A 27039-nucleotide genomic window follows, 5' to 3' on the forward strand; every position below is an offset into this window, starting at 1 on the left:
AAGGAGGCAGACACCTGAGTGGTTAACTGACTTGGCCTGAAGTCACAGAGCTAATCAGAATTAGCAATCACAACTACCTTCTACCTTCCAGCTCACTCCCCCTCATGCACATTCACTGAAAAGTTTGCATTTGCTTCCACGTGTACTCTGTTGGTATCCACTACCACTCTTATGATCATTCTAATTCCAAGATGCATGTAAGGGATTAATGACCCACTCTAGCCTCTCAGTTACTTGTCTTCCTTACATCCCATGAGCACATCCTCACTCTCACCTCAGTCACCCACTCTCATGGTCGGATGTTGGGTCTCTGTTGCAGCAACTAATGATGGATCATGATCAAAATCTTAATGTCAAGCATTGTACTTTGAGCAAATTCCTGCCTTTCCATTTCACGTCTAGTAACAATGACTCCAGCAATTCTCCAACCCCACCAGGACCTAGTGATTTTTCTCTCCTCACCCAAATTAGATGCTACCAACCACATATTTTCCTAGGACTCTCTCCCCCCATTCTACCTGCCTATAAAATAAAATCCAAGTTCTAGTTAATTCCAATCCACCATCTCCACAGCTGTGCCCACACAGCTCATCATGGCTTGGGGGAAATATACACAATGATGATACTATCACTTTAAATTTATGACGACAAACCTCGTGTTATTTCAGTGCTGTCTAGTATTTCTATCACTGTCTTTATTCCATTCGTTCTCCCAGGTAATTTTCACACCTTCCCCTCTCTCCCTGAAAGACTGGAATACATCCAGAGACTGAAATACCTCCAGAAACTGGAATACATCCAAATGCCTACTTACTTCAGGCATTTAGATGTCTAATAGGCATCTCAAATTTAACCAAACTTGTTTTCTCCACCAAATTCCATTTGTGTGAAGTCTTCCCCAAACTAGTAAGTTGTTCTAAGTTTTACTCAGTTGCTCAAATAGCCTTAGAGGCATTCTTGTCTAGCTCTCTCTCTCTCTCTCTCTCTCTCTCTCTCTCTCTCTCTCTCTCACACACACACACACACATACACACACACACAGACACACACCCCTTTTGGTCAACTCCGTTACTGCTTCAGTTCAAACCACCATCTCTTTCTTCAACTCATACAACCCCGAGTAGCTTTCCCTGTTCCACTCTTGTGTGGACAATATATTCTATCCTCTATAAAGCAACCAGTAATCCTTTTCAAACAAATCCTATCCCTTCCTTCACCTGCTCACAACCCCCAGTGACTCTGATCATACTCAGAATAAAACCCAAAGTGCTCACCAATATTAGGCCCTCCCTATATTAGCAGTTAGCAAACTAGTGCTAACGTGCAAACTCTAGTCTACTGTCTGTTTTTGTAAAAAAGTTTTCCAGAACACAGCCATACCATTTGGCTACCCAATATCTCTGGCTACTTTCCCGCTACAATGGCAGAGATTAAGTAGTTGTGATAGAGACCCTGAAGCCAACCCCACCCACCAAAATATTACTACTTTTACAGAACAAAGTGTGCTTGTCCGTGCGCTTATGATGTGTCTCTAGTCGCCCCTCACTCACTGGACGGCTGGCTTTCTATTTCTGCAGCAGGCCAAGCCTACACACACCTCAGGCCCTCATACTTACACCATCTTCCCGGAATATGTTTCTCCCACTTATCCACATGCCTTGCTCCCTCTCATGTTACTCAGGTCTCTCTGCAAAAATATTACCACCCCAGAGAGAACTTCCCAGACTGTGCTCACTAAAATAGTGCCCTACAGTTCTCTAGCTCCTTACTCTGCTTTATTTTTCTTCATGGCCTTTATCACTAACTACACATATATGTTTATTGTCTTATCCCTCACCTCCCCACTAGAATGTAAGTTCCATGAGGACAGCATCTTTTGTTTCACTCATTCCTGTATCCCCTGAATGCTGCACATAGTGGGAAGTCAAGAAATATTGAGTTAATACATTTTCTCAATCTTCATTTGATCCCTCATTTTTTCCCATTTGATTCTTCCTTTTCCTTTGAATCGGGTGAAGTAGAGGAAAACCAGAACTTAAAAATCATAAAAACAGAAATACTGTACTTTAATTTTGTCTGAGATTGCTTAATGTTAAGATATAAATTACATAACATACAGTCTGTAAATACATCCCTGATTCCTTATAAATGCTTAACTCTCATTTACAGTATTGCAGCCAGAGCAGTGGGATGAATTGATAGCAGCTATTTATTTCTAATGGTTTGAACTTCTGTTTCTGGTCTGGAATGTAAAGAGTTTGGACATCATCACTCTGTCCTAACAAGTAGAAAGCTCAATTGTAAATTAACAACTTTTCTTAGGTCCATCAGAGAATTGAGGTCACAGGGCAAACCACAGCCCCCAAAACTAGAGACACAAAGAGGTGGATACAAAGAATCACACTTACTGGAGCAGAGACCTCCATGGGAACCAGTATTGAGGTAGGAAAGCTGTAACTAGTGAACTGCTGGAGACTCAGTGTGGACAAGTTTGAGAGTTAAAAAAACTCCAAGGGGACCTACTCCTGGCCCCACCTCCACTTTTGTGAGTTTTATCTCCAGGAGTCCTACCAGATTCTCATAGTGAAGACAGAGAAAAGTCTTCTACTTTTGGCAGGACCAGGGGAAAGTAGCCATTTTGAAAGTCACGCAAAGCATTCTGCAATTTTTAACAAGGCCTGCACTCTAAGGAAACTATTTCACCAGAGACTAACCCTATTGGAGTTTTATCAGAATCTAAGTGACCTGGGAGAAGTCCTTCAGATGGGACAAGGAAAATACCCAACTACAGACTTCTCTAGCCATCCTGCCCCACCTAAGTAAGGAAAAGACTGAGAGGCACTCGAGAAGGTCACCGCCCAGGGGCACAGGCTCACCTAACCATGGGACTACAGAAAGCTGCTCCTACCTCCCTCATACCTCACTGCCTTATCACTAAATGCATGTTGAAAAAAATTACCACAGTTCTTTTTACCAGGTACATCATATCCCATTTTCAACAAATATTTACTCCATGGATATTAAAATGCAAAAAGCACATTTTAAAGAGACATAGCAAGCATGAAAATCAAACTCAGATACGGCAGGCATGTGGAATTATCAAGCCTGGGATTTAAAAGTTAATATCAATATGCTACAATAAATATTAATAGGCTCATGGAAAAAGTAGACAACATTCAAGAGCAGATGGGTAATGTAAGCAGAGAGATGAAAATTAAAAGAATCAAAAAGAAGTGCTAGAAATCAAAAACTGTCATAGAAATAATGAAGAATGACTTTGATGGCCTCATTAGTAGACTGGACACAGTTGAGGAAAGCATCTGTGAACTTGGGAATGTATCAATAGAGACTTCCAAAACTAAAAAGCAAAGAGAAAAACAGACTTAAAAAAAAAAAAGAACAGAATATCCAAGAACTGTGTGACAACTACAAAGGTTTAACACATGTGTAATAGGAGTACCAGAAGAAGGAACAGAAGAAACATTTGAAGCAATAAAGACAGAAATCCCCCAAATTAATCTCAGATAGCAAACCACAGATACAGAAAGCTCAAAGAACAAAGATAAATGCCCAAAAAATCTACACCTAAGCATATCATATTCAACCTGCAGAAAATCAAAAGATACAGAAAAAATCTTGAAAAATGCCAGAGGGGAAAAAAATACCTTATCTATAGAGCAAAGATAAAAATAACAGCAAATATCTCAGAAAACATGCAATCAGAGAAAGTGAAGTGAAATATTTAAAGTGTTTAAAGAAAAAAAAACAAAACACCAACCTAGAATTCTATGAAATCATCCTTCAGCAGTGAAGGAGAATCACTTTCACAGACAAATAAAAATTGAGGGCTTTTATTGCCGGTAAGGAAATACTAAGAATAGTTCTTCAGAGAAAAGGAAATGATATAGGTCAGAAACTCAGATCTGCATAAAGAAAGGAAGAGCATTATAGAAGGAATAAGTGAAGAAAGTGTACTTCCAATGGTTTTGTACCATATTTACCTTGCTGTTTGTCATAAATTAAAAGTAATTTCAATCACTAAGCAGAGTTGCATTAATAAGTGGAAACAGCTTGGACGCAGACAAGAAGAAAGATGAGTAAAACTTGGTTAAGATTTCCTTGACACTAATTTAAGATGCTTTCTTTCAGAAATGCTTATTCTTTTAACACAGTGGGCAAAATACATTCAAATAATTAACCACTTATCAAAAAGGCACAGTAGTAAGATCTCTGGGTTTATAATCAGGCAGAAATGGTTCAAACTCCAGGCTCGGCAACTTGCTGGCTGTATAGTCTTGGGAAAGTTACCTGAGTACCTCATCTGTAAAACAAAAATAGTGAAATCCATATTTCATGTTAACTGTAAGGATTAAATGTAAAGCATTGCAAATTCACCTAGTCCTCTATCCTGCTAATTCTAAACGCTTAATAGCCAAGTTACAAACACTATTAATCTTGCAACTTCCTCTTTCCACTAGTTTAGATCTAACAAGTTTATGGAGAATCTCTAGTAAATTTATAAAATTTCAGAATATGCATTTTGTGGACATAATCCCAGCTGTATCTTAAATATTTTTCCCTATCTTATAATTATTATTTTTAAAAAATATTACCTTGCTTCATACTTTATAATAGTATGAAACCTTCTGAAACAAATGGGGGGGGGGAAGAGACCAAACCAGTTTAATATCTTCTCCAAGGGGTGGATGAAATGACCCTAGAAAGTGCCTTCTAAAAGTACTTCAACCTCCAATCTTCATCAGATGGCATCGAAGGCAGACCTGCTAGCCCATATTCCCAGCCACAGAAAATGCCTACTGCATACATATTTGTTGCTCATTATAATTCACTTCTGTATTTTCCTCCCCCAGCTTTTTTTTCTGGCAAAGATAAAATTTCAATTATTTGGTATTTACTAAATCTGCTTAGACTGTCTTATGTTCAAATTTCCTTTTAATCTATAAATATCAACTAACCTCTCTATGCTACCGTGTTTCCCTGAAAATAAGACCTAGCCGGACCATCAGCTCTAATGTGTCTTTTGAAGCAAAAATTAATGTAAGACCCGGTCTTATATTAGATATTATGTTATATAAGGCCAGGTCTTATATTAAAATAAGACCATGTATTATATTTTAATATATATTATATTATATTACATTACATTATTAGACCAGGTCTTATATTAAAATAAGACTGGGTCTTATACTAATTTTTGCTCCAAAAGATGCATTAGAGCTGATTGTCCTGCGAGGTCTTATTTTCGGGGACACACGTTATGTATTAGTCTGTATTTCAGGAAATATGCCCTATGTTACTAACTTCCTAAGTGATTCGCACAATGTCACAAAAGAAGGCATAATGCTGGAGAAAAAAACCCAAATATTTGGCTCAGTTCCATGTTAATGAGGCTATTTTTCACCATATAGAAATAAATCTAGGCAGGACTTTACCTGCCCGTTTGAATATCACACTCCATAAAAGCAAGTTCATTTTTAAGCGCTTTAAAGGCATTTTTGATGTTTTACCTCTCACAAAGTTAAAATGGGTCACGTATTGTACTCTGCATTACTCCAGTACTTTTTTACATCCAATTTTAAAAAATGTAATGGTACAATCAGAGCAACACAGCACTAAAAAGGATACTTGTCTTAGCTACCTCACACTGGAAAGCAGGTGTGAATATATTTAATAAATAATATATTTGATTAAGAACTGTAAGAAAATATATTAATTTCCCCAGTAATGCATTGTAGCATTTTCAAATCTTGGAAAATTATTTTTCAGTAAAATTTAAACATCTTCTTCCAATATTATGACTTATTCCTTTTCTTAATTTCCCCTCTGGAGTGCAAGGCAGAACAGCATCCTGGACTTGATCTTATGGAACTTAAAAGTGTGTGGATGGGATTTTTGCTCCAAAAGACCCATTAGAGCTGATTGTCTGGCAAGGTATTATTTTGGGGGAAACATGGTATTACTCCAAGTGATTCATGTTAAAGCCCCCTTATCTCACATTATTGCAAAAAAGATCTAAAGTGGTATTTGGTACACAAGATATAAAGAATAAACAGTTACCTTTCTGTTCCTAAATATTTGATAACAAGTAACTCAAACCATTCATCATTCTTTACCACCACTTGGCACTTGGTAAACCTAGCAAAAAATGTGTCTACTATGTCTTAGGTTGAATTACTGCTGCTTGTTAAAAAGGTACCCAGGGTTCTGCTTTTGTTCAAGCCCAGACTCAAGAGGAAGTTTATGAACAATTCACTGGAGGTGAAATGACAAACTGGTCTTTATGACAATGTGTAACAACTTAACCTAGATTTCAAAGTATGCAAACTGTATTCGCAGGCTTCTACTTTAAATCATTTCCACCATAAATTCCTTCCTGACTCATGACACTTCCATTTGGATGTCTAATAAGCATCCTAAATATAAACCATTCAAAGCTTAATTCACCCCTCCCAAACAGTCTCCAAATTGCAGCCTCTCCCATCACTACTGGGATGGCAGTTCTACACTATTAGTTTATAACAAAAAACCTGGGGTCGTTCTTGACTCTCTCATACCACATCCCAAAACTCTCAGCAACCTACCTTCAAATACCCAAGTTCCAACTCTTTACCACCATCCATTCTGGTTCCAGCCACTGTTTATTTTAATAGCCTTTTAACTGTTCTTCCTGTCTCTGCCTTCGCTCACTTACAGTCAATTCTTCAGTCATCAAAACGATCCTTTAGAAACATAATTCAGATCACAACTTTTCTCTGCTCAAAACCCTCCAATGGCTTCCCATCTCCTTAAAGGTAAAGTCCTATCACATCAACCCCAGCCCTATGACACACCAAGCATGATAAAATACAAGCTCTGAGAAGTTGGGGTTTTAAAAAATGTTTTGTTCAATGCAGCGTCACCAAAACCTGGGGTCATGCTGGGAAAGTGTAAGAACCCAACACACATTTGAATAAATGATCTTGCCTCAAGGGTTTTGTACTTGTCCTTTCTGCCAGGAATGCTCTTCCTTCAGGTAACTTACATGACTTCTCACTCAGCTCCTTCAGGGCTTTGCCCAAATGTCACTTGATCAATAAGGCCTTACCACCTACCCTACTTAAATTGCATCGCAAATTCTCTCCCTATTCCTTCCCCCATTTTTTCTTCACAGCATTCACACAAGACCCACTATAGTTTATTCATTTGCATACTGCCTGTCATCTCCCATCCACACACTTTTAAGTTCCATAAGATCAAGAATGTTTACTTTGTTCACTGTTGAATCCCCAGAATCTAGAGCAATGCCTTGCACTGTGCAGATGCTCTAAGATTTTGCTGTCTATTAGTATTTTATTAATTTTTAGGCTAACAGTTAACTCCACAACATTCCTGGTACAACAAATTCTTTGCCAGAAATATTTGTTCTAACATCTCCAGTGTACCTAAAAGCTTCCATTCTAAGCCACACTACCTTAAAAACTGATGTAAATTATGAAATTGTAATTAAACATGTTTTAAAAATGCTTTAGTATCTTTAATGCTGCCCAATCACATTCCAAAACCAGACGTCTTTTGTATTTAATAAATCTTAAATAACCTGAAGTCAGAGTTCAGATAACTCAGTGTCCTCAAACCTACTTAAAACATAACCAAAAGATACAGAAAAAAATGTTCAGTATCATTAGATGTAAGCAGAAAATGTAAATATTTATTTACAGCATTTACTGATCCACCTCAAAATCATTATGCAAAAGACAGACACAAAAGAGTACACACCGTGATCCCATTTACATAAAATTTAGAAAATGCAAACCAGTCTACACTGAGAGATCAGTGGTTGCCTGGGGCTGGAGGGTAGGATGTACTGCAAACAAGTAGTAGAAATCTCGAGACAGAAAAGTTCTATATCTTGATTGTGTTGGTGATTTCATGGTTACTGTGCATCTGTCAAAAGTCTTCTAATTGTACAATTAAAATAGATTATAAGATACCTAAATTAATCAGATGTTAAAATGAGATTATTTTTGTGATGATACATGATTGGAGAACTTTTATTACCCAAGAATAATCAGAAAAACTAAGTAAATTGCACATTTCCTCCAATGACAAGACGGCATCCACAGTGCATTTAAAGAGATAGATGTAAAGATTAAGATTATACTCTTCAAGCCATGCTCATTCAAAACAATGACTATGAATCTCATTGAAATCTCACAACAAATCCTACTGGGTGATAATAACATGGCATTTTACAAATGAAAAAATAGGCACTATAAATTTAAATAAGTCTCCCAAAACCATAGCCAGTTTTCAGCTGAACTGAGAATTAAACCCAGGCGAGTCCTCTTCTTAACCCACTTTTCCACTTTACATTGACTAAAATGCAAATTTAAGTATTGGTGAAATTCAGGGAAGAGCATTCACATCCAGTCAATGGGAGTTTACGTTGGTACCACCCTTTTAGGAAAACATTTTGGCAATACCAAAACTCACAACAGATGCAACTCACAAACTCTTTTAAGTCAGGTAACAGTCCCTTCCAAGAAATTACAGTATAGAAAGAAACACCTCTCCAAGTGTATTTCCAAGGATGCTACTGTATTAATTATATGACAGAAAATATGTAAACAATCTCAGTATCAACCAACAAGGAATGCTTAAGTGACTATGGTACATCTCTCTTGGCCATAAGAAAAGTTAAGAAAGAGCTATATGAATGTCTTGAATAAAAGCCAAATCCAAGAACTGGATTTATAACAATTTAAATAAGCATAAAAGAAGAGTTTTAGAACGAGTCAACAAAATATTAATTTGGAAACCAGGAAAGTGTGGCCAGTTGACAGTAACGACTTTCATTCCTAGTTCCCAGTCTATTTTAATTTCATTTCACATTACAATTTTAATGAATATTTTTAAAATACTATTTTTGAAATTTTTATTGGCTAGAAAGAATTTTCAATATGCAAATATATTTCTTCCAAGAGTTGCCCCAATGTGATCTCAAGAGTCCATGTTAACTCCTTTTCTGGAAACTTTCTTTTCTTAGTTGTAGTATTCTAACACTACTGATGTTTAAGACAAACTTTCAAAGAAATGCTGACTACTCTGAATTACATTTTAAAATGAAATTAGCTATGTTGGGTGATTTAGGAGAGAACACATAGGGAGGAGTACAGAGAAACTTAAATAAGCTCTCCTACCAAGAGTAACATTTACTGCCATCTTTTAAAAGTATCATTAAAAAGATGTTAAATTTCAGTCAAAATGGCAAAGTAAACACTGTACTCACCTCCTCTCAGGACCACATCAATTACAACTGAACTACAGAAAAATCAAAACAGAATAGGCTGAAGTCTAGATGAACTGAAGCCCTACAACTATGGACATACAGAAGGTACCTCAAGACTGATAGGAGGGGCAGAAACACAGGAAGCCTGGTCCCACACCTGGGTGTGACCATTAAAAATTGGGAGGGATCATCTCAGCTGCTGCGGTGGCCCCTGACGGGCTACAGCTCCTCCCCAGCCCAGGGTTTCAGTGCCAGGGAGAGAAGTACCCATAATTTCTACTTGTGAAAACCAGCAGAAACTGTGGCTGAGTGAGACGGAGGGCGGCTGCACTCCCAGGCACAATTCTTAAAAGGACCGAGCACAGACTTATTCAATGATGGACTCTCTATGAGCACCAGCACTGGGTCAGCAAACAGGCACTAAGGACACACGGGAGGAACTAAATTGTCTAGCCTCAGGGTGAGGACAGGAGGGACAGCCTCTCCTGGACAGAGGAGCTAAAAGAAGCCATGTTTCTTTGTCAAGCCCTCCCCCTCCCTGCGTGCAGACGCAAGCAGATGTCATGAGTCTCCATCAAACTAGCTATCACCTTTCATCTGCCCCACCATAGTGATTCCTTAAGACCACACCCCATGCAACTTTCGGGCACACCCAACCTGCTTCCAGTGGCTTTTCCCGTATAAAAGGCCTGCCTTGGCTCATGCTGTGGGCTTTCCTAAAATCTCTCAAAGGTTCACAAAACCCAAATAATCAGCATCTGGCTTTGGCGTGTCCCACATCTCTGGCTGAGCAGCCCTAAGCTGGGCACTAGCAACAGCCAGCCTTATTTCACAGCTTGGCCTCCCAAGGCACCTCTAATCACAGTGTGGACAAAAGCCATCTCTGGATGGCTTTGTGGCTCATGACAGATAGCCCTACGCAGGGCACAGACTGTGGCCGAACTTGGCCTGCAGGAGGTTCCCTTCTAGGAAGCGCCTGGGCTGGCAGGCCCAGTGGCCAGCTTCAGACTGGACTGGAGCATGACCTGCCACCTCCAAGGATGACACACCCAAAGGGCAGGCTGGGTAGGCACCAGAGTCCCACTAGAGGGAACCCTGTTTTGAAGGGTCAGCCCCGGCACAACAGCTCCTTCACTATAGTCACAGCCAGTCATCAAAATCAATCAGAGGAAGGGTCAATCCCTCCTACTGACATGCAAAAAGCAATCAAGTCTCAACTATAATAGGCCACACACAACCAACAAAGGACACACCTGGAGCACCTGGCTCTGGTGACGAGGGGGAGAATGCACCACTGGGTCCCACAGGACACCTACTACTTAAGACCACTCTAAGACCAGCAGACATAGCAGCCCTACATAGAAACAAACACAGGGAGACAGCCAAAATGGGGAGACCAAGAAACATATTCCAAATAAAAGAACAGAATAAAGCTCCAGAAAAAAAACAAAAACAAGCAACTGCCAGATGCAGAATTCCAAACACTGATTTTAGGATGTTCAATGATCTCAGGGAGAACTTCAACGAAGGAAAGAGTCATAAAAATTGAGATGGAAAACAAAAGAAGCCAGTCAGAAGACTACAATAACTGCAATGAAGCATACGTTAGAGGGCCCAGGTTCAGAAGCAATCACTAGAAAATACCCTTTTAATGACTGCTATCCCTCTTCCAAGCATAGCTGTAAATTAAAATACATTATTTTATTTTTAATGCACAGTAAGAATGCAACAATCCCAGGGGCGGCCAGTTAGCTCAGTTGGTTAGAGTGCAGTGCTCACTAACACCAGGGTTGCAGATTCAATCCCCGCGTGGGCCAATGTGCTGTGCCCTCCATCAACTAGACTGAAAACTACTTGACTTCGAGTTGATGGGTCCTGGAAAAACACACTTAAAATAAATAAAAGTTAAAAAAAAAAATGCAACAACCATACACACACACACAAAGGAATATTGCTCAGCCATGAAATGGGTTCTTGCCATCTGTGGCGGCATCAATGGAAATGAAGGGTATTGTGCTGAGTGAAGTACATCAGACAGTGAAAGACAGATGCAATGTGATTTTGGTTATATGTGGAATCTAAGGAACAAAACTTAAAAAAGCAGAAACAAACTCATAGATACAGAGAACATGTTGATTGATGGTTGCCAGATGGGAGAGGATTTGGGAATGGATAGAAAAGGGGAAGGGATTAAGAAGTACAACTTGGTTGTTACAAAGTAGTCTTGGGGATGTAGAGTATAGCACAAGGAATATAGTCAATAATATTGTAATAACTATTTATGGTGTCAGGTACTAGATTTGTTGGGGTGAAAGATGGGTGGGGGTGGGGGACATGGTGAAAAATGTGAAGGCATTAAGAGGTACAACACAGTCATGGGGATGTGAAGCAAAGCATAGGGAATATAGTTAACAACATGGTAATAACTGTATAGTGCCAGGTGGGTACTACGTAGTCGGGGGATCAATTCTTAAATTATATAAATGTCTAACCACTATGCTGTACATCTGAAGTTAATATGAAATGATACTGAATGTTAACTTATTTAAAAATTAAAAAGGGGGGAAAGTGAAGGGGAATAAGGTTTAAATTTCGAGGTATAAAACAAGGCACTGGGATGTAACTTACAGCACGGGGAAAATAGTCAATTAATATTTTGATAGCATAGATTGTTGGACTTAACGGTGATCATTTCTTTAGGTCTATAAATTTTGAATTTACTATGGTGTATACCTGAAACTAATATAATATTGCACGTTAGCTTTGTTTTAATAAAAATCTAAAAGATTTATTAATAAGATAAGCTATTAAACTCTCTTAATTTGTGAAATTCAAAGACATAAACTGGGAATCTTCTAATCCACTCATCTGCAACACTCCATGATGTTTATACTAAACTACTTGCATTAGGCTCAGCTATCAAAAGTAAATGCTTACATTTTACAATCTATTATTATTCCCTAGCTACACAGTGTCCCCCCAAAACTTTATGCTTTTCTAAAAGGAAAAAGCCCCAAAGCATGTAATAATCTTATGAAAGACCTAGTAGGCATCCAAATATAGATGAATTTCTGAAATAATTTTAATAGAACATACAAATCCTTGATTTCATAAATTTGTAAGATTTGTAAAGTTTTTCTTTACCAGAATCATAGAAATATTCAAGAGGGAAAAAAGTGCTTGGGGTAACAACGCTTTGGGATGAAGACAAAACATTAGAATATTCAAATACTGGGTAATATCTTCAAAAGAGTGTTGCTTGCTACTTAAAAATATGCTACTCATATCATAAATATAACCAAGGTATTATTTTTTAAAATGATGCTCATCCGAAAACAAAATTAAGAACATTTTCAACAAAATTAAGTAAACCAAAAATGGTTATGTTAAAACTAAGTACATAAAAATATAAGATCAATCATCCTTTACACTGAGACCGTTTAGACAAACTCAAATATAGGTTCATACGAAAAGTTACATAATATTATCAGTGTGGTTTAAGCCTGGTTATTTCAACTCTACTAATGTTTTACATGGCTATAATGCTCCAAAATATCTTACTATAACAAGTTCTCAGTTATAATACTATAATTTGTGCCATGTATCATGCTAACAGGCAATGGCAGAAGACACTAAAAAAAAATTTATAGTAGTATTACAATGTTTGTTGATTTCCTCTTTCATGCTGTGAAGTTTGGTAGGAAAAGAATACTGACCTAGGAAAATGTATGGATTGCAATTCCTGCTGTAACCATTTATAAGTAAGTCCTTTTTAATTTTCAAAGTAATAGAACCATGTGTTATATACCATGCAAACTTGATTCAGGAAATAAATTGGACTATGTCAACATTTCTTTTTAATTTTTAAAAATTAAAACTAATACAGCATTTCATATTTTAAAGACTACTGAGGTTCATGACCATCAGAAATGACAAAAAAAAAAAAAAACTGCGGACCTTATTTATATTAAAGCTGTAGTGTTAGAACAGCAAAACATCTACCAAGTCACAGATTCTTTAAGACTTAAATTATATATATACATATAAAATTATATATGTAAAAAATTTTATCCTTTTAAGAACTTTTTATGTATTTTAGACTAGAAAAATATTTTTCACTGAAATCCCCAAAAATGTACTTCTTTAAAACAAACCAAAAAAATTCAAATGACATTATTTCCTTTCTATAAGACTATATATATATTAGCATCTCTTTGTAGGTCTACAACCCTAGGCCTTGTTATATAGATAAATATATCAGTTTTTCATATTGAGAATTTACCTAAAACTAAAAATGCTTGCCTTTTAGAAAACTTTTCAAAAGTATTAAACACTTAAAAAAAAAAGTTGTTGACTATATAGAAAGCCCACCCACAAACTGTTTTAAAGACTTCAACCATATTTTGCTATTATTGTATTTTATTCAGATATCTAACACTTCTGTTAACCATGTATTTAAAAAGAATTCAAATAGCAAACAATAAACGATGATTTAAACAACTGTTGCGAATTCTATACTTTTAAGAGTACTTAAATATTTAAAACATTTTATTAAAGTGTGAAAGGAAAAAAGATTTACAGTCCAAGTTTACCAACATGATTATCATTGCTTTCAATGAGAACAAATCTTAAAATATGCAGTGAGAGTTAATTACTCTCCATCTTAGTTTCCTTTCATCTGAAATTCAGAAGTAATGTGTGTCCACTTTAGGGAAGATTTATATATATGAACAAAGTAAGTTTATTAAAAAAATAAACAACTTTAAATAAATTTTTACAATATTTTCCACTTCCAAGATTCTTTTAGATAGAGCAAGATGTGGCTTGTGGTTTAAACATGACCTGATTTACAAAATCTTATTTAGTCCTAATTAGTAAAACAAAATACAAAAACACAAATGGTGAAATATTAAGTACTAAGAAATCCAATGTAAAAGTTAAAAAACAAACAAAAAAAAACAAAAACAAAACACTCCACCATTTGTTGTAGTAACCTAATATGGCAATATTGAAAGTATATTATACAGCTTTCACTGAAATTTAATGTACTGGCTTATTACCAAGATTAACACTATCATACTAAAATGTAACTTGTGTGGTCGTTTATTTTTACAAGAATTTAATCAACTGTACCAGGGTTTGGCAAATTTTTCCTTAATAGGTCAGAGAGTAAATATTTCAGGTTTATAAGCCAAAAAGTCTTACTACTCAATTCTGCTACTACAGGGAGAAAGCAGTCACAGGCAACACAAAAATGAATGGGTATGCCTGTGGGCTGCGGTTTGACCTCTGCTGAAGTAGACAATGGATTTTGAGTAAGAGACTAATTATACTTCAGGGGCCATATGACAAATGTCATATATAGGGGTTAGGAGGAACAATATAGATGAGTAGACATCACTTAATGGACATTATAAATTAAAATGTTCACACTTATTTGCCAACCATAACTGCATGTTTTTATATGTATACATACAAGTTATAAAACTCTTCCACTTTAATTCTATATTCTTTTTGGCCTATTAACAGTATCGGACCAAAGTCAGATAAGCAGCAAAGTATCATGAGTGATTATGAGTACTCAGAGGCTAACCAAGAACCACGAAATATGGTTTTAACATCTAAATATTTCTACACAATGAAAAAACTAATTTGCTGTGCACCTAAAGAAAATATTAAATGTTTATTTCAGATGTCATTTTAAAATTTAATTGAATTGTTACAATTTTGAAGCTAAATGTGATTTGCTTTTGTTTTATTAGAAAAAATACTTAGGCGTCTACAATCATCGGTCAATTAAAAATGACTTACAAGAACATGAGGCAATAAAATAAAAAATACAGGTACAAACTATATATCCAAAACACTTCTATTTGGCAATTTTATAACAAATCAAAATTTAAAAAGAACAAAGAAGATTGCAGATTACTTCGTAGATACAGAATAAAGCAATTGATGAAGTGCTTAAGCAAAAAACAACAAAGGTAAGAAAACACACTTTTTTCATTTTAAAAATAAAATCACATTTGCTACAGATCATATGGATAATACCTTTATTAAACAACCATTCCAGAATGTCTTATAGTAGCCGTGCTTTTATTTGCACTTCAGTTAATTTTATATGACTCATTTCATGTATATAGCTCTTTACCCCACTGGTAACGAATAAAGTTTCCCATAATTTTTATTATTTTAAAATTTTTTTAAAAGTAAATGAGAAATGATTTATGTAGCATGGAACCTTTCCCATTTTGAAACCAAAGGCTTAGTTCTATATTTTTGTCTACTCTTTATTTAAAAAATTTAGTGTAAAAATTGCTGGTTTTTATATCACTGTAGTAAAGTGAAAACTCCTCAATCAGGAGTATTTTCTGCAGTTTGACTGCATATAACCACATACTTTACAATACGTCCTTCCAACAGTAAGGAAATAAACGATTTCACGGTCACTGTCAGAAATGAGTGCCATAACTCTATTATGGGTATAGGTCCTCCCTCAAAGACTTTCTGGAAGGATGTTCAATGTGTTTTGTTCTTAAAGATATTAACAGTAGTACATAGTCCCTTAAGTCTGCAAAAGACATTTATTGTTAAAGAAGGTGCTTTATTAACAATTCCTCTGGCAGCACTAGTGAATTACAATATCCTTCAATATTATTTCTACCCATAATATATACATTTAACTTTCATGCCTCTAGAAAAACATCTACAGTACATTTCATAATATAAAAATATATTACAAATCTGCTGAATTATTTACAAGCAATGTTCTATTATCTCTATGCAACATTTGTTTGATACAATACTAACAAGTTACACATATTTCCATTTCTGTAAGTTAAAAAAAAAAATCTATATGGCTTCTTGCTTAATGAAGCAAGAAAGTGATTTTGTTTTCCTTTTCAAAACCAACTTTGGTGCATAAAGGATTCAGTTTGAAAATACTTTAAAAAAAGAATACAATTTTTCTTGCATTAAGAAAAAACTAAAAAACCAAATGCTTTCCTCAAAAAAAAATTAGAGGCCTATGTAGGTTAAAATGAAAATACTATTATTCAAATATTTGAAATAGAGGTTTTTCAAAAACCGTTAACAGATTAGTTATATAGGTAAATATTAACATACTGTACTCCATGAGAAAACCCTAGTCCTGAAAAGGGAGCCACCAGACATACGGCAACACTCTTTAACAGATATTTTCAGCCCTAATTCGAAAGACGAATTTTTAGTTGATTGCAAATGTCGTTCACTGTTTGCTTAAATACAAATTGAACACTTTTCTTATCAGAGTTCTGCAAAAGAACACAAATGGCAACCAATCACATCTATTTATCATAATTGAAAGGTAAAAATTATCTCTTGATAATTTTCATTGTCTAAATATTTCCTAATATGACTTCAAATCAATAGACACTGTTAAGATAAATATCCTTACAGTGCTTTTGGTATTTGTAAGGGCACATGTTGTAATTGTTTTTCTTTCCAATATAAACTACTGTAATCACTAAAGGGGGAAAAAAAAGCAGCTTAAAGCAGCAAGCATGCAAAGCCTTTAAGAAGCTGTTCCACTAAGTTGCCAGAAGAGTGTTTGCTCAGTCTCCCACAGTACCATTCCATGAAAATGTGGATATACAGTAATATATTAATATATTCCACAGAAGAGCCTACTTCATTCACAGAATGTTTACACTAATCATAAATATTATTCTAAATATTGGATTAAAAAAAAAGGAAGGGGGTTGACTCTAATGTGCAACTTTTACTAAACCCATTGTCAGTGACTAAGACTGCAGGTGTCCCCGCTCGTTTGCTTTTTATGTATTTATTTATTTTTTACCTCTTCAACCTCTTCTGCGGCATTGTTCTAGAAAGAGAGAAAAATGAATATTCTTTTATTCAAATGAATCAAAAACACATTTTAAAGTACTACAAAAGAGACATTAAAAATATTTATAAGATATAGGCAATGTGATCATGATCATTGAGCAACATTAAAAATTATTTCCAAAACATTCGCACAGAATAGATGCAAATTTAGTTACAAATACATCTTTTTAATAAATTATTTTTATGTAGCCTGCTAACGTATTTCTAAAAAAGAATCTCATGTTTAACACATGCATTTTAACTAATACTTTAAAACAGATGTTTAAATCTCAAATAAATGTTCTTTTCAGTCTCCTTTTTAAGTTAATGTATTTTTGGAAGGCTTGCCATGCTTTCATTTTGAGATGTGCATAAACCTCAAACTATTTCTCCTAAAATAAGTTAGAATTGTTTTTTTCCCCTTTTACTTAATTTCACAAGTGTTCCCAATCAAAATCCAAAACACTGGTAAGATGTTACACCACAGCAAATGTAGGTGGTTCTATTACTCTGTACCACTTTAGGGTAGACTACATTCTAATTTCTGGAATAACAGAAGTATGAAAGTTTAGACTCAAAGTTAAATGTTAAGATTGAGGGGAAAGATAGGTACAGTTAAAGAAAAATTAACTCCACAGAAGCATCTACATGTCTTAAGAACATCTTTATCACCCAAGAATGAAATCAATAAATATTGTAAAATTACACTTTGAGAACATGCAGTACAATTCCTATGCACTTTTGGACATCAGTTCTAAGCTTGAATGATTTTTGTTAAGTTACTTTCACTAAAATACCTAAATTGCTTCATATACAGCACAAGAACAGAAAAAATAAGCTGGTTCTGTGAAAAAGGAAGACCCTTAGAGAGGGGGAAGTAGAATTCAAGGCAGAAACACTGAAGTTAGTCTTGATCTTATAATTTATAAGATTCATCATGACCCTTTGTCAACTCTGACTAAATCAGACCTGTTTACAACCAGTTGTAATAGCAGGGTGGCTCTCCCAAAATATCACTTTCAGAATGCTAATTTTAATTACTCCCTTCAAAGAGTAAGCAGAAATACACCCTAAATTAGGTAACAGTAAGTAAAGAATATTCAATTATTTTTTAATTCACAACTTTTCCATAATTTTGGTAGTGGACTTCCCTCAATCTTCTCCTTTAAGGTTGTATTTCACTGTTCTCTTTGCTAGTTAATTTCTTGATAACCTAGCTCATACTACAAAAAGAAGGCTTTATTGTGCTTAGCACTTTTATCAAAAAACACATCAAAAAAAAATTTTTTTTTGGAGTAGGGAAATCTCGAGTCTCTGTCTTTCCATATGGCAAGGACCATTATGTTAGAATTTCATTCTCAAATGATGTCTCAAATTATAAAGTTCCTATTACAGTGTATATAGCATTCCAAAAGGTAGAATCATGGAATGAACAGAAACTTCAAAGTGTTTAAGTGCTTCAAATTTTGGCATAGGACATAGTTTATGATAGCTAAAATTCACATTTGGGATTATCAATTATTATATGTCATCTTATACTTATCCAACCTATTCCTATTGTAAAATACATATTCAACTTTCTTTTAAAGTATTTAAAGTTTGTCCATAATAGTGCCCTTTAAGCATTTAACCACTTTTTAAATCACCCTAGTGTATGTCATTTGGACAGAAGCAGTATCAAGTTCAGTCACATACTATCAGTGTAACCTTGGGCAAACTATTTAACCTCTCGTCTCAGTTTTCCAATCTGTAAAACAGAGATAGTAACACCTACTTCACAGGGCTGCTGTGAGGATGAAGTATATGTAAAGCACCTAGCAAAGTGACTCAGCACATAGTCAGAAATGTTGGTCTCTTCTCCTTCCCCCCCTATACCTCCATAAGCACAGCACACTAAAACAAAGGTCAGATCAGAAAGTTATTAGAAATGTGAACACTCTGAGCTACCTCTTAAAAACAAACACAATAATATATAAACTGCTCTTCTGAAAAGTTTGGGGAAGAATCTAAGTTTTAAAAATTCAATCCTTTATGATATTTAGGGCACATGCACTACATTCCTCCCAGAGTCACAGAAGTATTATAAAAAGAATTACATACTTAAACAAAAGGCACTTATTTTCAAAATGCTATGTATATTACAATTAAGCTACTTAAGATAAATCTGGAATTAAACTGGCACATAAACTTGACCAAAATGTTATCTTTCTGGATTCTGTAATTTATAAATCTTTGTGATATAATTGCCATATACAAAACTCCAGAAAGCACGATATGCTGAATTCAGTACTTAAAAATAAGACCTAACCTTACATCCAAAACTTAGGAAGATTTAAGATTACAATTCAGAAAATAGAACATCAAACCAAGAATTAAATTACCTGTATATGTTTGGGTCCAAAAGCAAGGCAGTATCTTTGGGTAGCTTTGATAAATGAACTACTTTAGTTTTTAACTGGTGTCGTTCACTTTCATTCACCCACACATCAGGCAGACTATAAATTAAAAAATAAGTCATAAATAAAATAACATTAATTTTAAATTTACCCCTCACATACCAGTACCCAGCCTTTTCCGCTAGTTTGATAGGGCTACCTAGGCTAACAAGCTTACTCAGGAGCAAGGGAACTCAGCAACCCAAGCAGTGGGATGAGGAGTCTCAACTGAAAATGGTAGGGTGAAATTTCAGGCACAAATCTGGGGGTGCATTAGGAATTTTTGGTGGCAAAGCCCTATCAGACTTAGACACACATATTAAAACACTCTGCCTATATTTTAGCTTGCTGAGTGAAATTCACACTTGAGCCTGACTTGATGGAAATCTGACATCAAGTTCTAAAGAAGTAAGTGAAAACCCCAAGTTCCACTTAAAAAAAAAAATTGCACGTGTAACCAAAATTCTAAAATCAAAGAAATTTATCCTAAAGGAAATTCCAATAAAGACGTACTATTTGGATTGATCAATTTCTAAAATACTAAGAATACATAGGCATTTGAATGTATTTTTTAAAGAAATTAAGTTTATAACCTCAATATAACAACAGCTCTTATAAATCAGTATGAAATAGGTGAACAGGGATGGGGTTGAAAAAGGACACAAACCATCAATTCACCAAAGATATGAACAGTTTAAAAGTGATCTTACTAAAAAAAAAAGATCTTACTTATAATCAAAGAATGCAAAATGTAAGAATGATAAAAAGTGTTGATAATAAGTCAGAGAAATAAGCTCTCTCCTGTAGAAGATGAGATTAGAAATTGGTACAAACGTTCAGAAGGATAATGCCTATCAAAAAATCATATTTTGCATAGTTTGTATATTAATAGATTTTAGTATCTCTTTTAACAGTAGAGAAAAATGGGTAACTTTAATGTTCAGCAAAAAAATCTCATTAAATAAATTGTACATGGCCATTTCAAAATATTTTACAAAAGCATTTCCATAAAACCTGGAAGGGGAAGAGGGGCAAGTGCTAGAAAATATGTTCTACACTAATGGAAATTTAATAGTCAGAAGAGTTTTAAAAACTACATCTCTTTATTTCAATATGCTCATGAGAATTATAAATTCCCAAATCTATTGAATAACTTTTTTATCCAAAATGTCTATGATATATCTTTATTACTTTTGTAACAAGAAAAATTTTTAATAAAAGGATAAAAAGAAAATTAAAATTGGTATCTAAATTAAGGAGCATCTCATGTGGGCCAGAAGAAGTCTAAAAATGGTACTAAAAATCGAAAAATAATACTGTCAGAAAACTGGTAAACTGCTTTTTCTATAAAATAGCATTAATTGCGTCCTGGAAAATGTTTAGGAATTTTTTAAATAAATGATTCAAACAAAGGTACAGCTAAGGCAGCCTGCATTACTACTTGAAGGTCATTAAAAAATCCTACAAATAATTACATTTTATTAAAAATTGTTATAACAACTTTTATTAAAAACAATAAAGAGCTAGTTTTAAAGCTTATACCCTGAGCTAGGAACTGTAGGAGCTTCTACCTCTTTAATCCTGACAACCTCAAAATGTTTCATGGTTTAATTTCTGTTAAGTCTTTTATATTTGAATCCAGTAACAACTAATTTTTGAGTATGAGATTTTAATAAAAGACATTAGTATTCATTATACATACTACTCCAAATACTTACATGTCTTCAGGCATCCAATGAAGCAAAAGTTTTATCTTCCCAGAATCTTCTTTTCTCTTAGCTATTACCTAGTAATAATATGGAAGAAATCATAAAAATGATTTGTAACACATTATTCTAATGTATCATTAAGAAACACTTTTGATTCTAATCAAGAACTTTCAAGTGTTCATATCCTGGACCAGATATTACCACCACAACATCTTGTTCTGTCCTGCTTTGTAGCAATTTCATCTTTGATCACATATTTTCACAAAAGAAAGAAAAAAAATTGAAGGTTTTTATAGCCAAATATAAAACCATATCTTTATTAAGGAACTGAAAATGCTATTTATTTTACTATCTACTGTAAAGTCTATAGTTTAGCTAGAATGCTAACCAAGAATCCATATTGGCTGGAATATTTTTAAAGAACAAATAAACAGTAAAGAAAAAATATTGCTAGGAAGAGAAAAGTCTCTAACTTACAAGCAAGGTATTTGTTATTTGCTTGGGGTTTTTTGCTTATTGGTTGGTTTGGTTTATTTTAAATGAAACATTAGCCAATCAGTGTTTAGGTTCAATTTTAAGGAATCCACCTAAGTTAAAGGTGGATCAACCTAAACGAAAAGGTCTACAGAATTTAAGATAAACATCTTAAGGTGTCATTCATTACTAGATTTTGAAAATTAAGGTAATGTTTAAATAAAAACAAATCAAAATAACCACACAATTTCCCTATTAACAAAATTGGTATGTGTTTTATAATCTAAATCTCAATATTTTTTACCAAGTTTAGGTTCCAAACAGCCACACAAAATGTTACGTCAAACTCAAAACATACCATAATCAAGTAATAATAGCACTTTACAAAAAATAAAATACTTTCTAAGCCTATTATTTAAAAACCTATAGTTAAGTACCCTAATTCTAGACTTGGAAATGAGTTTAATTAAATAGCCCCAGGACAGATCTGAGGATGCTAAAATAACTCTAAAAAGAAGTAAGATATGAAAACCAACCAACCACAGCAAGGCAATTGACTGGTAACTAGGAATCTGCTGACCTCTTCTGGAGGAGGCTCGAAAGAAAATGTTTCAATTAAAGAAGTTAAGACAAATTAGGCAAACTGCACAGCATAGTAAACTCACATATGTATTTTTCTGCAAATTGCTTCATTATCCGTATAGTTATTTCCTATGAAAGTTAATGTGATAACTAGAAAAAAACTTGTAATTAGTACTGAACATTCTGACTACTAACAGAAATAATTCTGTTTAACACATACTGCTTCCATCAAAACCAAGTCATAGAACTTCAGAAAACTTGCTCACCTAGCTCCTTTCCTTTCTTATTGAGCCCAAAGACCTTTCCCCATTATGGATGTCTTTTCCTCTCACTTTCCGCAGGAAAAAGCATTCTCCAGATTACATTCTACATTACTCAGTCAAGGTACCTCTCTCTGCCTCCCCAATGTGACTTGGGAGTACAAATCATTCTTATTCCTGTTTTTTTTAACTTATAACAAAACATAGTTTTCATGTTCTTAAATTCTCTCAGATGTTTTCTACAGCTGGAAAACTTATATTCATTGTCCTAGACTATTTTGACTCTCAGTTAATTTTTATTTTCTTCCAGACTCCTAATAACATCACCACTTTCAGTTCTTTCATTTTTTAATCAATTAATTTATTTTTTTTACCATCTCCACTCCCCTCATGGTGAACCTAAGGATTTCATCGCAAGGAGTGGTCTAGTGAAAGTTCGTTATTTTTTTAAGTATCACCTTATTTATCATCGCTACCACTATTTCATCAGATTTATTGTCCTTGAAATTATTAAACATTGCTGAGTCTCAAATCTCAGTCCTTAAATTTCTTTTTTCTACTTATACTTAGTTCCTAGGTGATCTTATCCAGTCTGATACCTTTAAATACCACTAATATGCTGAAAACTTCCACAGTTGAATCTGTAGCCACACTCTCCTCTGAGCTCAAACTCTTACATCCATTAGCCTATGTGACAGAGGCACTAGATGGCTCTACAGAATGTGTCCAAATTACAGGTATACTCCCCTCTCCCCCAATCTCCTCACCACCAGTCTGTCTTTTAAATTGCAACTCCATCCTTATGGCCAGTTGCCCAGACCAAAAACATTGGAATCATCCTTTCCTCTTGTTATCAAATCCGACATCTGATCCATCCATAACTTTGTCAGTACTACTATCAAAAGATATCCCCTTTAACCTCTTTGGCATCTCCACTAGAGCCATTCCAGTCTTTTCCCACCTGGGCTACTGAAAAGACTGATCCCCTCTTCCCCGCACACTGACCTATATAATCTGTTCTCACAACACAGAAACCAAAGTGAACACATTAACATTTACAAGAGAGGACAGAGATCAGTGAGCTCTCTAGGGCATGGAGTAGAGGCAGAGATGAACTACAAAGCTACATCAGTCAAGTTCTGAGTGATGGGAATGTTCTGTATTTTAACTGGTGGTGGTGGTGGTTTCATAGGCACGTAGAACTATCAAATCTCATAGAACTGTACACTTTTCATGGGCGCAATTTATATTTATTATACCTTAATAAAAAATATTTTAAAAAATCACATCAGATCATGGTTATCAAACTCCTTCAATGGCTTCTCATCACACACAATAAAAGTCAAGGTCCTAGTCCAATAAGGTTCTACATAGTACTTCTCGGACTTAACTCCTACTCTCTGCCTCACTCATTTCCTGCAGCTACTGGCCTCCTCGCTGTTTTTCAAAACACTTGGGATATCCCCGTTTTAGGAGTTTGTATTTGATTCTCCCCCTGGCTGAGATGCTCATCCCCCTAATAACTGAATGGCTCATATCCTCAGTTCTTTAAGTTCCTACAATTTTACTAATTTATCTCATTTATCATGTCTCTTCCACTAGACTGTAGACATGGTTTATTTTTGTTTGTTTGTTTGTTTGTTTTAACCTGTTTTATTCACTTCTGCATCATGAGTACTTGGCACAAAGTAGGTACTCAATCTGTAAGTGAATAAACAAATTAGCCATGATCTGGTCACCACATCTTACTGACTTCTAGGAAAAAAAAAACAACTACAGACCCACCAAATCATAAACCTATGTTATCAAACTTCAAAGGAGGATTTCCAAATATCACTGCTGAGCAAGTTCTTGATCTTGCTGAATCCCAACAAAATTCCCAGCGCACCCATTTTAACTTTGTCTTCAAACCCTCTAATTTTCCTTCCAACCCTTCCCTTCTTTTTCAGGTAACTGTTTCCAGTGTTCTTTACAAGAGCGTAAGTATAGTACACCTTTTCTCAAACCCAAACTCATACCTCTCACGTACCAATTTCAGAAAAGGTTCCCTTTCCTTTGTATCTTATTTTTTAGCTTCTTGCCTTTAATTTTGGGAATCAAAATCAGGAACTTTGAATTGGAAGTATACATACAAGAAAAAGTAAAAATGCAAGAAAGCCTCATTACTACAGGAGATAGAAAAAAATACAGATTTAAACCAGTAAAGATACTGATACCAATATAGACCTTTTGTATTTAAATTATTGTGCATCTTAATTGAAATATAAAAAATAAAGCCTTAATGTAATATATTTTATATTTTAGCAGCCAAAATTAAACAATCTTTTTCCAGGGATTCAAAAAACTAAGAGTCTGGTTTAAGTTTTATCTGTACAAACTTATTTTCACCAAACTACACCAATTTAAAGATGACTGGATAATAAAAAAGGCAAGGGCATGGAAAGAAAGAACTCTTTAGTAACTCCTAGTGTAAGGGTAAAACTCAGGGAATTGATAACGTAGTTAGACTTAGCTAGTTTGCAGTTTGATCTACCCTGGTATTCAGCTGTTTTCTCTGTTTCTCCCCTCACTGATTGATTTAAGAACTCTTATTTCCTTTCTTAAGGCTACACATACCTTGTTAATCGATTTAATCAAAAGAATCCTAACCTAAAAAGAGCAATTTCTTAATCCTCAGGCCCCCAGGAACACCAGAATCCATTTTGCAGTTTTTACTGGTAATACATAAAGCCCCAGGCCACGGTGGCCAGTCCGGAGATAACATTATCTTAAAACAGACCAGACCCCAGAAAGCAATGTCAGCCCTCGTCCTGCCTGACCGACTCCCCCTTTCCTTTGTTCTGTTGTGTACCTATAAAACCTCTGACTGTTCTAGGAACGAGGAGATGGCCTTTGGACAGGAGTCTGCCTTCCTCCCAGAATGCCGGCATTCTGAATAAACCTACTTTTCTTTCCACCAACCTCTCTCGATTTTTAACTTTTTCAAGCGGCAGGCAGCGGGCCTTAGCACTGTACCACTAGTTAACCAAAAATAAATTATGTATTCCTTTTTCAAATATGATACTTTTCTTTTTCTATGTTGAGCAACATAATCATTCAACAAATATACTGAGTGCCTACCTACTATGTGTCAGAGACAATTAAAGACACTTGAGATACATTAGTGGAACAAAACAGATAAAAAGTCCCTCCTTCACGAATCTTTAATTTGATGGCCATGATCTTATTTTCATTATCTTATTTTCTGTTGAACACAAAATTTAGATGTATGTTTTGGGGGTGAGTAACATGCAGCATGTAAGGGTGTGAGCTAAAAGGACTCTAAAGTTGTAATTTTACAAATGTGGAAACCAGAGGTCAGAAAAGACACCTAGTTTACTAAGGTCAGAGCCTGACCTTCAAATGCCTAGTAGCCCAAATGCCAACCCAATATTCCTAAAAAGCTCAAATTGAAGGCTAAAATATTCAATTTAATCACAAAAATGTCTACTTGTAGGAAACATTTGCTTTATAGCCAAGAATACAAGTAATTTTTTAAATACTGGTAAAGCAAAAAAAATTCTGTGATTTTTGTTAAAATGCATCTTCTTAGATTTTGAGCAATTTAGAAATACGATTGTGAAAGTCAAAATACATGTTTTTGCAAACCTATAGAAAAATTGAAGGAAAAAATAAATAAATACTTACAGTACTATGAAAAACAACACTGTGTCCCTTCCCTAAACTTTCTATATGAGCTGAGAGGTTAAAGCATATGGCTCGATGTCGTATCGCATCCAGTGTTTGTGCATCGAAGAAATCATGTGGTCGTGCTAAAATCCAATACAAAGAAATAAAGAATATTTAAATAAAACAGTCTGCTAACCAGCCAAATAGACTATTTCACACAAAAACATGTAATAAGTTAAGAAAGACTAAAACAATTAACAAGTATCAATCTAGGTTTAAATGCAAGATTTTCTTTGCATTCAAAACATGAAATCTAGCTGACAAGATTAAGGATGTACAAAGCAGGATTCCAACTAATGAGTTAGTGTGGGTTAATTTGGTCACTTGGTGTGTGAAGTTCTAACTTTAGATCTCATGATTGCACATTTCAGCTACTATCTTTCTCATAATTTTACACTTTATTCCAGTATCTCTTCTGGGCACCAGTCGCACATTTTCACCACTCTAATGATCATCTCCATCTGTGCACCACGTTGAGCTCTCATTCACCACAGCCAAACATACGGAATATATTTCATGAACCTTCTATATTAATATGTAATCAACACTTTTCCAAATTTGACGAAGTGGTAATATTATTTGGGGGATTTTGACAAGTATTTTCTTCATTATAATAACTCTTCTAAAAACCACCTAAGAAAATTATAAACACATTTTTGAATGCCAGTAAGTCCACCAAAATTCTTTCTAGCTCT

At 34.9% G+C, this 27039-nt stretch overlaps 1 protein-coding gene across 2 annotated transcripts in view; it reads right to left on the reverse strand.

Moving 5' to 3' along the window:
* Positions 1–2035: 2035 nt before the first annotated feature.
* AEBP2 (AE binding protein 2) overlaps positions 2036–27039 on the reverse strand; it is a 66878-nt gene continuing 41874 nt past the window's right edge. The window contains exons 5-9 of one of the 2 annotated variants that reach the window (XM_019714646.2): positions 26303–26427; positions 21309–21376; positions 19537–19650; positions 17127–17153; positions 2036–4321 (exon numbers count right to left, since the gene is read on the reverse strand). In XM_019714646.2, coding sequence (XP_019570205.1) covers positions 4318–4321; positions 17127–17153; positions 19537–19650; positions 21309–21376; positions 26303–26427 — 338 coding nt within the window. In that variant the 3' untranslated portion in view covers positions 2036–4317. Of the gene's footprint in view, positions 4322–15027; positions 16582–17126; positions 17154–19536; positions 19651–21308; positions 21377–26302; positions 26428–27039 lie in introns of those variants that run through there. The other variant, XM_019714645.2, reaches the window with a different exon arrangement.

Source organism: Rhinolophus sinicus, linkage group LG02, assembly GCF_036562045.2.
Source record: "Rhinolophus sinicus isolate RSC01 linkage group LG02, ASM3656204v1, whole genome shotgun sequence".
Taxonomy (NCBI): Eukaryota; Metazoa; Chordata; class Mammalia; order Chiroptera; family Rhinolophidae; genus Rhinolophus; species Rhinolophus sinicus.